The 13,126-nt window shown below is 35.8% G+C and overlaps 2 protein-coding genes across 2 annotated transcripts in view; one reads left to right on the top strand and one right to left on the bottom strand.

Annotated features, from left to right (window-relative positions):
• The window catches only part of plxnd1 (plexin D1), a 64,508-nt gene extending 63,128 nt beyond the window's left edge, over positions 1-1,380 (top strand). The window contains exon 36 of the mRNA XM_032520986.1: positions 390-1,380. Coding sequence (XP_032376877.1) covers positions 390-506 — 117 coding nt within the window. The 3' untranslated portion in view covers positions 507-1,380. The remainder of the gene's footprint in view (positions 1-389) is intronic.
• Positions 1,381-1,509: 129 nt separating this feature from the next.
• exorh (extra-ocular rhodopsin) lies at positions 1,510-12,799 on the bottom strand. The gene is made up of 5 exons (XM_032521008.1): positions 12,378-12,799; positions 11,397-11,565; positions 11,024-11,189; positions 9,689-9,928; positions 1,510-2,495 (listed from the first exon to the last, which is right to left on the bottom strand). Exons 1-5 carry the CDS (start codon positions 12,736-12,738, stop codon positions 2,367-2,369), a joined length of 1,065 nt encoding a protein of 354 aa, XP_032376899.1. The 5' UTR covers positions 12,739-12,799; the 3' UTR covers positions 1,510-2,366.
• Positions 12,800-13,126: the final 327 nt, after the last annotated feature.

Below are 13,126 nucleotides of genomic sequence, written 5' to 3'. Positions count from 1 at the left end.
TGATTCACAGAGCCCTATGAATGGCCCCTGATTGCCTATTCTCTCTCCCCAGCTCAGTTCGCTCTGCCTTGTAGCACACTGGCACTAAGAACCCATAAATCCCACTAAAAATGTGACAACTATTGGGCATGAAAAACAGAGCAGATGTGGGTTTTGTAAATATATGAAGAGCATAGACTTTTGTGGTGTGGAGGCATGCATGAAAGCTGGAGAAGAGGCTGAAGCACATTACAAGTTGTTCTTCTGCAGTTCTCCCTATTCTCCCGCTCAACTTTCTATGTCCAAGCAGGTGGCGGATTGTCTCCCTCTCCTAGATAGATAGATGCATGAATGCTTGACAGGCACTGAAAGTCTTTCTTACGTTTTTATTTTCTATTTCCCTCGGTCAGGTGGTGAGCGCTCTGGAGTCCAACCCCACCGCACGTCGCACTCAGCTGCACCACAAGTTCGAGCAGGTCATTGCCCTTGTGGAGGACAACATCTATGAGTGCTGCAGCGAAGCCTGAACCTGCCAGTGTCTTTTCTACTAGCCATTCCTTTCTCCGGCTGACAGCTGCCTTTCTCCTATCTACATAGTTACATGGGAATGTTGGCCACTAAGGTGTTAGCCTTCATAAGAAGTGTGGAAAAGTGCCAATGGACTTAAACTTGCCTCTCAAGCATCATACATTTGCGAGGTGTTCCTCCTTTGATTTGGGAATGCCGAGCAATTTACCCAAATCTTTCTCCATGACACGGACAGAATTCTAGTCTGGCTCAGCTGTGCTTTAAAGGGAAGGTGAAGGGACTTGGGGATGAGGCTTTTTCTGGATGTCTTTACAGTTACTGGGACCTGCAGTAAGCCCTGGTAGCGATCTTAACGCACTGAACCCTTTTCTTAAGGGAACGAGCCAATGATGCACTGTACTGTATTATAATGTCCATAGCAATATTTATAGATGTGTTAAAATGCTTTCAAGTGGCCTGTTCTTCAGGATGAGTAAGAGAAGGACAGTGAAAAACCTCTCCCATCTCCTAAGTCTGCAATGTTCTCAGGTGTGCTTGGTGAAGATGGGTGCTGCCATCGGTGCTTTGAACAATACGTCCCAATGTGCTGATGGGTTGAGGAGGAGTGGAGAGAGGAATAAAAATGACTGAAATTGATGAAGTCAGATGTAATGTGGTTCACTGGGAAGAGCTACATCAGTATAGAAGTGTTGATTGGTGTGCTTGTAAACAAATGAATTTCATGTTGGATTCTGACAAATTAAAAAGAGGGAAATTTCCATTTATGAGAAGAAGAAAAAATGTGAGCTCAATATAAGGAGAGACTGTATTTGTGATGCCAAATGACTTGTCAGAGTTTGTGAAATAAATTACATTATTTAGGATTTTAATGTGTCTAATGATCTCAAAGTGCTTAATTTCTACATGCATTACAGCATAGCAGCTCTTGACAGCATTTGAAAACTATTATGGCTTGCCACACAAAAGCACACAAAGTAGCATCTGGAACTTCTCAGAGTGCATTGTAAAACCTCTCATGAAAACGTGTGTTAGGGAAAAGTCGGTGAGACGTTTAGCTTTGTTTTATTGCAGGACACAGAACAACAAGATCATAGCCTTTACACAATGAACAAATAATATCCCCATATATCTTTAATTCTCACACTGGCAGTCTGACATCCAACGCACACACACGCACACACACGCACACATGCACACACACACACACACACACACACACACAAGCATCTTCTCTCTTGCAGGAGGCGCCCTCTCCCTGCAGAGGCTCTTTTCAGGTCCATCTGTTTACACTCATGTCTCAGTCAATGCCAAGAGCTAACTAACAACCACACCTTCTTTACCATAAAGAGGAAGGACCAGAGGGCAGCCCAATCTGATGCCTTAAAAATCATCTGAGATATCTAAACAAATTTATGACTAATTACACAGTTACAAGTAATCATAAAATGTATTGTTTAAAGCGCATTTTGGGGATAAATAGCTGCAAAAATTACTTGAATAAGAGTTAGTGTGAATGAAATCATCTGGTTTGGTTTGGTTTCACCTGTTATGTGTTTTTGGGTAGTGGTGAGCTTGAAATGTGTTCAGTTGGATCATCACACGGACAACACCCCCTTGATGCTGGGTTCAAATCTGTGAAGCCAGCTGAACACGTTCCATGATTAAATGGATTGAAAATACTCATGGTGGCTCATGACCATGTCAGTCCCGTTAAACGTGCAGTTGTGTTTATGCAGTGAAGACACATGGAGATGTAAGTCAAGAGGATTGGCCAAATGAACATGGTTCTGCTTTGTGGTGATGGGTCCCTAGGTGTGCAGGGACAGATGGGACATTAAAGGGGGACGAGAGGACGTCAGTCAAGCGGGGGCCACTTGGCTGGATGAGACAGACGAAGTCTGAGTTTTGGAGGTGCCAGCGGTGCCGCCCTCATCATCTCCAAAAGGGTTTTTTCCACAGCACACAGTGGTGATCATGCTGTTTCTGAACTGGAGGCCAAAAAGAAGAAGAACATCCGAATCATAGTTACACCTTTGATCAGTATTCAAATCCTTTAAAGTCAAACTACTAATGAATTAAGAAGGATTCAAAATCCCACTTAAGTAATAGTACAGAAGTATTATCAGCAAAATGTAAGATAAGATTAGCATGTGTTAATCCCCAGCAGGATAATTCAGAAATACATACATACACATTGAAAAAAAGTAATTATAAGATTAAAAAAATTACAAAATTACACAAAAAAAGCATGTTAGAATATCAAGTCTGAAGGAACTTGTTAGAAATAAAAAGTCAGAGTATAGTATGTCATAAAGTAATAGTATAGTATATCAAAAGAAGTCATAACATAGTATGTCAAAAAAAGGCATAATTTAAATATTTTTCGCTTCTGATGGGAATTAAACTCCCAACCATTCCTAAATCGGTCTTTGTATACACTGAGCTATATGATCATCAAAGTGTAGTATGTCAAAAAAAGGCATAACAAGTCATGGTATAGTATGTTGTAGTATATTGAAAAAAACATTATGATTTGATGTATGAATTGTGCTTCTGATGGGAATCAAACTCCACACCTTGGACACCTTGGAAGCAGTCTTTTTACTGACTGAGCTATACAATTGTCCTAATATAGTAAGTTAAAACCTAAAAACCAAGTAAGTTTGTTGGGAAAAAGTCATATAAAATCGGTATGTCAAAAAAGTCTTAAAGTCTGTATAATTTTTTGTCAAAAACCTCAGAAAAAAATAGTTTGTATGTTTAAAATATAAAAAATCATAGTATGATGTTTAGAAAAGTCAAGTATTTATTTAAAAAAAAATCATGAAAAATTTTTGGTCGTATCTCGAAACATAAAAGATAGTAAGTATTTGAAAAAGTCATAGTATAGCATGTCAAAGAAGTCATAAAAAACTCATAGTAAGTATGTTGAAAAAATTAAATAAAAAAGTCATAGTATAGTAAGTCAAAAAAAAGTCATAGCATAGTATGTCCAAAAAATCATAAAATGTCTATGTTTACAATACTTTTTCATTCATTTGTCGAAAAATGTCATAGTAAGAGTGCAAAATCAGTGAAAAAAAAGTTTTGGTATAATTGTTAAATAAAGCATAATAAGATCATAGTAGAGTTTGTCAAAAAAAAGTCATGTAAAAATGTCAAAAAAGTCATTGAAAATTCTTAGAACAGTAAGTTGAAAAGCCCATATATAGTATGTCAAAAAAAATCATAAAAAATCATAAGACTCTTTTACTGACTGAGCTATACAATTGTCCTAATATAGTAAGTTAAAACATCATAAAAACTCATAGTATAGTATGTTGGAAAAAAGTCATAGTAAAATACTGGTATGTCAAAAAAGTCATTGAAAAGTCTTAGTACGTAAGTTGAAAAATCTAGTATATCATAGTATGTCAAAAAAGAAATCTAAAAGGAAATGGAATAGTATGTTAAAAAAAGTCTGAAAATTAATAAATTTTGCTAAAAAAAATCAAACTGTCTAACCATGACTTTTAGATTTTTAGACATACCATACTAGGGACTTTTCCATTAATTTGTAAAACATGTCATAGTATAGTCAAAAACAGTGTTCAAAAAGTTGTAGTAAAGTATGTTGAATAAAGTCAAAGTATATTATGCCAAAAAACTAATAAAAAGTAATAGAATAGTATGTCGAAAACATCATGAGAAGACATAGTATAGTATGTTGAAAAAGGTCCTAGTATAGTGTGTCAAAGGAAGTCATAAAAAACTCATAGTATAGTATGTCTAATGAAGTAATGACACAGTATTTAAAAAAAAGTTGTAGAAAGTCATAGTATAGTATGTCAAAAAAAGTTACAGCATAGTATTTTGAAAAAAGTCATAGTATTGTATGTCAAAAAAAGTAATGAAAAGTAATGGTATAATATGTCAAAAACATCATAAAAAGACATAGTATAGTATGTTGAAAAAAGTCATGGCATAGTTTGTCGAGAGAATTCTTTAAAAAGTATAGTATGTCAAATGAAGTCATAGTATAGTATGTTGAACAAAATCATGAAAAGGTAATGGAAAAGTATGTCAAAAAAGTCTGAAAAGTCATTGTATAGTATATTGAAAAAGTCATTATAAAGTCCAAAGTATGTCCATAGTATGTCCAAAGAAATCGTAAAATGTCCATACTATGACTTTTTTGATTTTTTTGGATGTACTATTACTTCTTTCATTTGTTGGTTGAAAAATTTCATAGTATAGTGTCAAAAAAGTGATAAAAAAGTCATAGTATATTATATCAAATATAGTCACAATAAGATCATAGTATAGTGTGAAAAGGTAAATTGAAAGTAACAGTATAGTATGTTGAAAAAGGATAAAAGTCATAGTATAGTATGTGAAAAAAATCATTAAAAGTCTTGTTATAGTATGTTGAAAAATTCATAGTTTAGTATGTCAAATAAAGTCATAAAAAAGATCATAGTATAGTATGTTGGAAAAAGTCATAGTCAAGTATGTCAAAACAAATCATAAAAGTCATAGTATAGTATGTTGAAAAAAATTATAAAAAGGTAATGGAAAAGTATGTCAAAAAAGGTCTGAAAAGTCATAGTATAGTTTGTTGAAAAAGTCTTTAAAAAGTATTAGTATTGCAGTCCAAAAAAATCATGTCTATCTTATGACTTCTTATGATTCTTTAGACATACTATACTATTACTTTTTTCATTCATTTCCTTGAAAAGGTTCATAGTATAGAGTGTCAAAAAATTGATAAAAAAAGTTATGGCATAGTACATCAAACACAGTCACAATAAGATCATAGTATAGTATGTTGGAAAAAGACGTAGTAAAGTATGTTGAAAAAGTCATTGAAAGTAATAGTATAGTATGTCGAAAAAGTACTGGCAATAGTATGTTGAATAAAGTCATAGTATATTATATCAAAAACGTCATGAAAAGTAATAGTATATTATGTCGAAAACATCATAAAAAGTCGTAGCATTGTTATGTTGAATGAAGTCATAGTATATTATGTTGAATGAAGTAAAAGTATAGAATGTCAAAACAAATCATAAAAGTCGTAGTATACTATGTTGAAAAAAATCATGAAACGGTAATGGAAAAGTGTGTCAAAAAAGGTCTGAAAAGTCATAGTATAGTTTGTTGAAAAAGTCTTTAAAAAGTCTTAGTATAGTACGTCCAAAGAAACCTTATGATTCTTTAGACATATTATACTTTTACTTTTTTCATTAATTTCCTTGAAAAATGTCATGGTATAGAGTGTCAAAAAGTGATAAAAAGTCACAATATAGTATTAGATATTATTATATCGTATTATGAATACAGTCATAATAAGTCATTGAAAGTCACAGTACAGTATGTCAAAAAAGTCATTGCATAGTATGTCATCAAAAAGTCATAAAACATTATAGTGTAATATGTTGAAAAAAATCATAAAACGTCATTGTATAGTACGTCAAAAAAGGCATTAAAAAGTCTTAGCATAATATGTCAAAAATCATTAAATGTCTATACTATGACTTGTTATGATTTTTGGATGGACTATACTATTACTTTTTTCATTTATTTGTCGCAAGATTTCATAGTATAAAGTGTTAAAGAAAATTATTTAAAAGTCATAGTATAGTATGTTGTAAAAAAGTCACAAAAACGTTATAGTGTATGTATAAAAATTCATTAAAAAGTCTTAGTATAGTATGTCCAAAAATCATAAAATGTCTGTACTATGAATTTTCATGATTTATTAAAATAACGATAAAAATCTGTAAATAAATTAACTATTTTTAATGACTGTTTTTGACATGCAAAAAAGAAAATCATGGTATTGTATGTCAAATTTTTTTTTTTAAGTTTTGATATAGTCTGTCCAAAAAGTTAATATTAAAGTCACAGTATAACATGTCAGTATGTCAAAAAATGTCATAAAAAGTCATAGTATAGTACAGTCCCTGACAAAAGTCTTGTCGCTTGTGTACAAATTGACCTGAAGTGCCGCTGAAATATATTTCTAATCAAGATTTATTTACAAGAAATGGCTAATTTGAATCCCAACAGCTTCTGTAATAATGTTTCAGTGCAAAAAGAAGCTGTCAAAAGTATTCTAATTTTCACAGCTTGGTAAAGCCCATTGAGTCCATTTTTGCAAAGACATAAGTGTTGTCACCTTGTCATATGAGCTTCACCTGGGACTAATGATGGATCGATTAGGTCCCAGGTGTGTATAAAAACAACCCCAGTACACTAGACCGTCACATCAACTGCAACTAGACCTCTGCAAACATGCCTAAGATTCACCCTGAGACTAAAGTTTTGATTATCAAAAGGCTGAAGACCAGATCCACTGCTGATGTGGCAGACACCTTCAATGTGTCTCAGCGTCAAGTACAGAGGATTAAAAAAAACATTTGAAGACACTGGAGACGTTTTTGACAAGCCCAGGTCAGGCAGACCCCGCAAGACAACTGCTCGAGAGGACCGTTTGTTGGCTCGAAAATCCAAGGCCAGCCCATTTTCCACTGCAGCAGAGCTCCACCAGACCTGGTCCCCTGAAGTCCCTGTGTCAACCTGAACGGTTTGTCGGATTCTGTCTCGAAATGGCCTCCATGGTCGAATCAGTGCCCAGAAGCCAGCACTAAACAAAAGACAATTGAAAAACCGTGTGGCATTTGCCAAGGCCCACAGCCTGCTAAAAGGATGGACGCTGGAGAAGTGGAAGAAAGTGGATTTTTCAGATTAATCTTCTGTTACCACAGTTGCCGCAAATATTGCAGGAGACCTACTGGAGCCCGCATGGATCCAAGATTCACCCAGAAAACAGTGAAGTTTGGTGACGGAAAAATCATGGTCTGGGGTTCCATCCAGTATGGGGTGTGCGAGAGATCTGCAGGGTGGAAGGCAACATCAATAGTTTCAAATACCAAGAAATTTTAGCTACCTCTTATATTCCCAACCATAAAAGAGGCCAAATTCTCCAGCAGGATGGTGCTCCATAGCATACTTCCATCTCCACTTCAAAGTTCCTCAAGGCGAAGAAGATCAAGATGCTCCAGGATTGGCCGGCCCAGTCACCAGACATGAACATCATGGAGCATATGTGGGGTAGGATGAAAGAGGAAGCATGGAAGACCAAACCAAAGAATACTGATGAACTCTGGGAGGCATGCAAGACTGCTTTCCTAGCTATTCCTGATGACTTTATCAATACATTGTATGAATCCTTGCCAAACCGCATGGATGCAGTCCTTCAAGCTCATGGAAGTCATACAAGATATTAAATTTGGATCTCACAGCACCACTATTTAATTTGCTGACATATTTTAGTATTTGTAGTAAATTTGTTCAATTTATGTATAGGCAACAAAACTTTTGTCTTGCCAAAATTTGACCTTTCTGTCTTGTTTAAATAATAAAATTTTTTAGTGAAACTAATTTATTTCAGTGCATTGAACATCATTTGGGAGGGTTTTAGCTTCTCATATGAGCTATTTCTTACACCAATTGATTAATTGAAAGCCAGGTGTTTCTACAAAAATAGATAAGCGACAAGACTTTTGTCAGGGACTGTATGTCAGTATGTCGAAAAAAGTTATAGTATAGTAAGTCCAAAAAAGTCATTAAAATTCATAGTATAGTATGTTAAAAAAAATAATTTTTTAGAATGATATTTCCAGGGCGCCCAGATATCTCAGTTGGTAGAGCAGGCGCCCATATATAGGTTTACTCCTCAATGCAGCGGGCATAGTATAGTATGTTGGAAAAACGTCATGGAAAAAAAAAAAGTCATGCTTGAGAATAACATTTTCAGAACTCATGGGTGTCAAACTCCCAACCATAATTTCCCTGACCTGTCTTCTTACTGAGTGAGCTATATGATTGAAATTATTTAAAATGTTGAGAAGAGATAAAAAAGTCACAATGTCAAAAGTCATACTATAGTACGTTTAAAAAAGTTGTAAAAAAAGTCATAGTATAATATGGTGGAAAAAATCATTTTATAGTTTGTCGAAAAAGTTGTAGTGTAGTATGTCAGAAAAACATCATAAAAACGTTATAGCATTGTATGTCAAAAAAAAGTCATGAAGAATTCATAGCATAATTTGTCAAAAAAAATCTATGAAAGTCATAGTATAGTATGTCAAAAAAAGTCATAGTATAGTATGGTGAAAAAAATCATTTCATAGTATGTCGAAAACAGTCATAAAAAGTCATGATATAGTGTGTCAAATAAAGTCATAGTACAGTATGTCGAAAACAGTAATTATTTAATGCATGATTTTCTCTCAATGATGGGACTCAAACTCTCATCCTTGCACTTCTAAACCGTTCTTCTTACAGACTGAGCTATACAATTGTAATAGTAAACTAGGTCTAGTATTTCATAAGAAGTCAAAAACGTCATAGTATAGTGTGTTGAAAGGAGTAATGGTATAGTATGAAGAAGAAAGGTCATAGCATAGTATGTCAAAAAAAAAACAGAAAACTGTCATAGCATAGTATGTCAACAAAACGACATAGTATAGTACGTTGGAAAAACGTCATAAAAAAGTCTAAGTATTGTATGTCAAAAAAAGTCATAGAAAAGTCATGGTATAGTATCTTGACCAACTTTGGACTCCTACCCCAGTCTTTTTACAGACTGAGCTATACATTTGTCATAATATTATACGTCAAAAAAATTGCATAGGTGGTTGTGGCTCAGATGGTAGAGCAGGTGCGCATACGCAGGTGCAGATGGCCCAGGGTTTGAGTCCAACCTGTGACAGTTTCTGTATCATCGCCCTTTCTCTCACCTTACACACCTGAGCTGTCATTTCCATTAAAGGCAAACATGCCCATTAAAGCAGTTGTTTTTTTTAAAGCATTGTATAAAATGTCATAGAAATTTCATGAAAATGTTTTTTTTTAAAGTTGTAGTATTGTATGTCGTGAAAAATCATAGTAGAGCATGTTGTCAAAAAGTCCCAAAAAGTCATAGTATACTATATCATGAAAAGGTCTTAGTATAGTATGTCTCATGAAAAAGCTTTTTTTTAAAGTCATAGTAGAGTACGTCATAAATATGTTATAGTATAGTATGTCATTAAAATGCACTGTGTAAAAATATTAGAATGTCATAAAAATGTCATAGTACAGTATGTCATAAAAATGTCATGGATTGTTACTTTAACTGCCACTGTCCACAGACCTGTCTGTTTAGTAGAATGTAGATGACTGGGTTGTACAGAGCAGCACTCTTGGCGAAGAAAGCCGGAGCAGTCATAAACACTGGTCCAAACTCAGTTCCCTGATTGGCAAAGATGTACCAAGCCACGGATGCATAGGGCATCCAGCACACCAGGTAGGAGATCACCATGATGACAACCATGCGTGTCACCTCTTTCTCCGCTCTCTGGGTGGTTTCAGACTCTTGCTGCTGGGCTGCGGCCTGAGAACACACAGATGCAGGTTTTCACCTTATTGAAGTTAAGTCACCCAGTACTCCAAATGTAAACAAAAGGGTAAGCCCATTACCAAAAATGGAAAATCACAAGATGAGACAACCAACCTTACTGACAATCTGCTTCATCACATTGGAACATGTAATAACAACTTTTTGGCCACTTGGGGGAAGCGGAAGCAAATTGTGAAGACAACATTGACATATTTTCTCTAAGTTATTGTGAACGTTATTGTAAGTGTTATTGTGAACGTGTTAGTGAACAGTTGCTTATAAACACATTATTCATTTGGAGTTGTGTTTCTGGCCACCAGGTGAACCTAAGTCCATTATTCACTCTCTTTTAGCTGTTTTTGATCTCTACTAGCCAAACATTTGGATTTACATAGGTAACTGTCACCTCTGAATGCTAATACATCAGAGCCACAAACTGTGATTGGGTCTCCACCAACTACTGACGGAAATGTGTGGCTATTTAGTGTCTGAATGTTCTACTATGTTTGCCAGCAAGTCACTAAGTGTGTCTTTCTACCATTCGGTACTGAGCAGGTAAGATGTGATAGGTTTTTGGGGCTTTTCCTCACAAAACAATCGCTGCCTGTTGCAGCAGGAAAAAGTTGTGATGAGAGTGAACCAAACCAGTAAAGTGGAGCTGCAGATTCAGGCGTTAATTCTCTGCAGGTTCATCACAACCGGCAACTCACTTAAAATGTTTTTCATATTTTCATCTATTTGTTAATATAAAAATTTAAATTACAGCCTCTTTAGAATTTCAGCATCATTTTTGAACTATTAATGACTGCTAATACATTATTAATGTTGTTATACTATTATTAATGAGGGCATCAGGACTACACTGTGCAGGCAGACTGCCCCTCAGCTAGAGGAGGTGATGTTGGCAATGATCTGCCCTCCTGGAGTGTCCTTGAGCCACTAAATCCTTCACATCGCCAGAGACTCCGCTCTGTGATAATACTAACCTCCCTGTGGAGGGGAAAAAGGTAAAAAAAAAAAAAAAAACTACAGATACATAATTTATATATGCTGTCTCTATATTATTTTGTCTGGCAAGGGGGTTCTTACCGCTCGCACAGCGCAGAGTAGACGACTGTAGCAGAAAAAAATGATAATAAGGGGGATAAGGAAATGAAGGATGAACATATAGATGACAAATGAGGTGTTGTGGATCTCAGGCTTAGGAGTGTAGTAGTCAATCCCACAGGAACACTGCATTCCCTCTGGGATGTACCTGCATCCACACACATAATAATAGTCAACACCAGCAACACCAGCACACACACAGTATGTAATACTACGCTATTTGTGTCTTTGAGTAAGTGTGCTGCCAGTAAATAAAGGTAATCTCTGATGTACTTTAGTGTGCAAACAATGAGTAAAATATCTGTATGCTTTTAAAGCCTGGCAAGCACAGTCTAGACATTAAAACATACAGTACCGGGACCATCCGAGCAGCGGGGGAACAGCACAAGTCAGGGCCATGATCCATGTGAATGCCAGCCCAGCGATGGCATGTTTCTCCCCAAAGCGGAAGTTGGTCATTGGCTTACAGACTACAATGTAGCGCTCAATAGCCAAAACCACCAGAGACCAGAGACCAATCTCTCCTGAGACACAAATAATACAGCAGGTGTAAATTTAATACAGAACACATTTATTTGATGTTACAGTTACACAGACACAGTATTTTAGATTTCAAGTATTCACACTCCAGCAAATATTCTCAAAATTGTATCTTTTTGTCAATTTGAAAGTGACACAAAATCTAAATAAAAGCATTTTGCCGACATTGACTCTTCCTGTACATTTTGTAAACAGAATATTGAAACAACATCTCACCTTTTTTGTGATTGTGAAATATCCAAAAGATTTTGGACAGATTTGGAGTCTTACTTTTTGGAACCCACCAACGTTGTCTACACCTTTATCCTTAAAGGTATCATCTGTTTGTACGATAATTCAGGAAATGGTGTTCTTGAATATCTAATTAACTTCATTATTCTGTACGCCAAATTTTATATTCACAAGCAAACATTTTCTAATTCATCTCCTAATTTTGTACATTTTCTCATAGAATTTAAATCTCTACTTAAGTCATTTAGATCGTTGCATAACAAAAAGTATTAAAATTGTGGAAACGGTAGACTGTTTTTCCCTGAAACCTCTGAGTGATTGTAAATTTGTTTTCATGTACCTCTTTAAATTTATTTTTCTGTGTAATGATTTTTGTTTGTATTGCTTCATGTTTTTTTTTTTATCTCCATAAGTTTGTACATTTGATGTACATATGCTATTTCTGTTTACCAGATTCTCTGTATACTGCTTTTTGTCAATATTAAAAAATAAATAAATAATAAATAATGAAAGCATTTCACACACAAGGTACATTTATTAAAAATTTCTCATCCCCATCTCTTACCTCCTAAGGTGGCAAAGAATCCCTCGATGTTGCAGCCGGTGACCCCCAAGACGAAGTATCCATTCAGGGCTGTGTAGAGAGTGACTGTGAATCCCCCATTGACCATGAAGAGGTCGGCCACCGCCAAGTTGAGCAGGACATAGTTCAGAGACGTCCTCAGCTTTTTGTTTTTGATGGTGACATAGAGTGTGAGAAAGTTGATGGGGAAGGCAGTAATGATGAGGAACAGCATGTACGCAGCCAGAAGAGAGTACTTCCAGGGCTCAGCCAGGTAGTACTGAGGGTGCTCAAATGGGCTGCGAACCAACCCAGTCTTGTTAGACATGGGGACATAAAAGTTGGGCCCTTCTGTGCCATTCATGGCTGCAGTTGGTGGGGTTTTTTCCGCTGAGACTTTAACACTGGATGTAACAGTCTGTGCCTCTTCTCAAAATAAAATACTATGAGGGAGTCTTGTAGTGTAGCCGTAGTGCAAATGGGGTGGAAGGAAGGCTGGATCTAACGTGCTCTGCAACCCACTTACGTGATGCAGCACCTTTTAATAAGCAGAGCGGATTAGGGACTTGCATGGAGCAGAGATGGAATTAAGAATTGCAGTCTCCCCCTCTCTCACATTCCCCCCCACACAAAGAACTACAGGAGAAAACTCTGGTTAGTGGTTACAGCCGCGACTAACCAAACCCATCATTACTGTCACACGCATCAATGCATCATCAGAATAAGAAGAGAGTAGGAGAGAAGGCAAAGAT

Source organism: Etheostoma spectabile, chromosome 7, assembly GCF_008692095.1.
Source record: "Etheostoma spectabile isolate EspeVRDwgs_2016 chromosome 7, UIUC_Espe_1.0, whole genome shotgun sequence".
NCBI classification, from domain to species: domain Eukaryota; kingdom Metazoa; phylum Chordata; class Actinopteri; order Perciformes; family Percidae; genus Etheostoma; species Etheostoma spectabile.
The sequence above is the reverse complement of the archived record's forward strand: the minus strand, read 5'-3'. Positions and strand labels throughout refer to the sequence as shown.

Bases quoted from the DNA above. Each gene is read 5' to 3' on its own strand.
- exorh (XM_032521008.1), bottom strand. From the start codon at position 12,738: ATGAATGGCACAGAAGGGCCCAACTTTTATGTCCCCATGTCTAACAAG. The intron at 11,566-12,377 runs GTAAGAGATGGG...TTTGTGTCTCAG, and splicing joins ATTCTTTGCCACCTTAGGAG to GAGAGATTGGTCTCTGGTCT. The intron at 11,190-11,396 runs GTACTGTATGTT...GTGTGGATGCAG, and splicing joins CCGCTGCTCGGATGGTCCCG to GTACATCCCAGAGGGAATGC.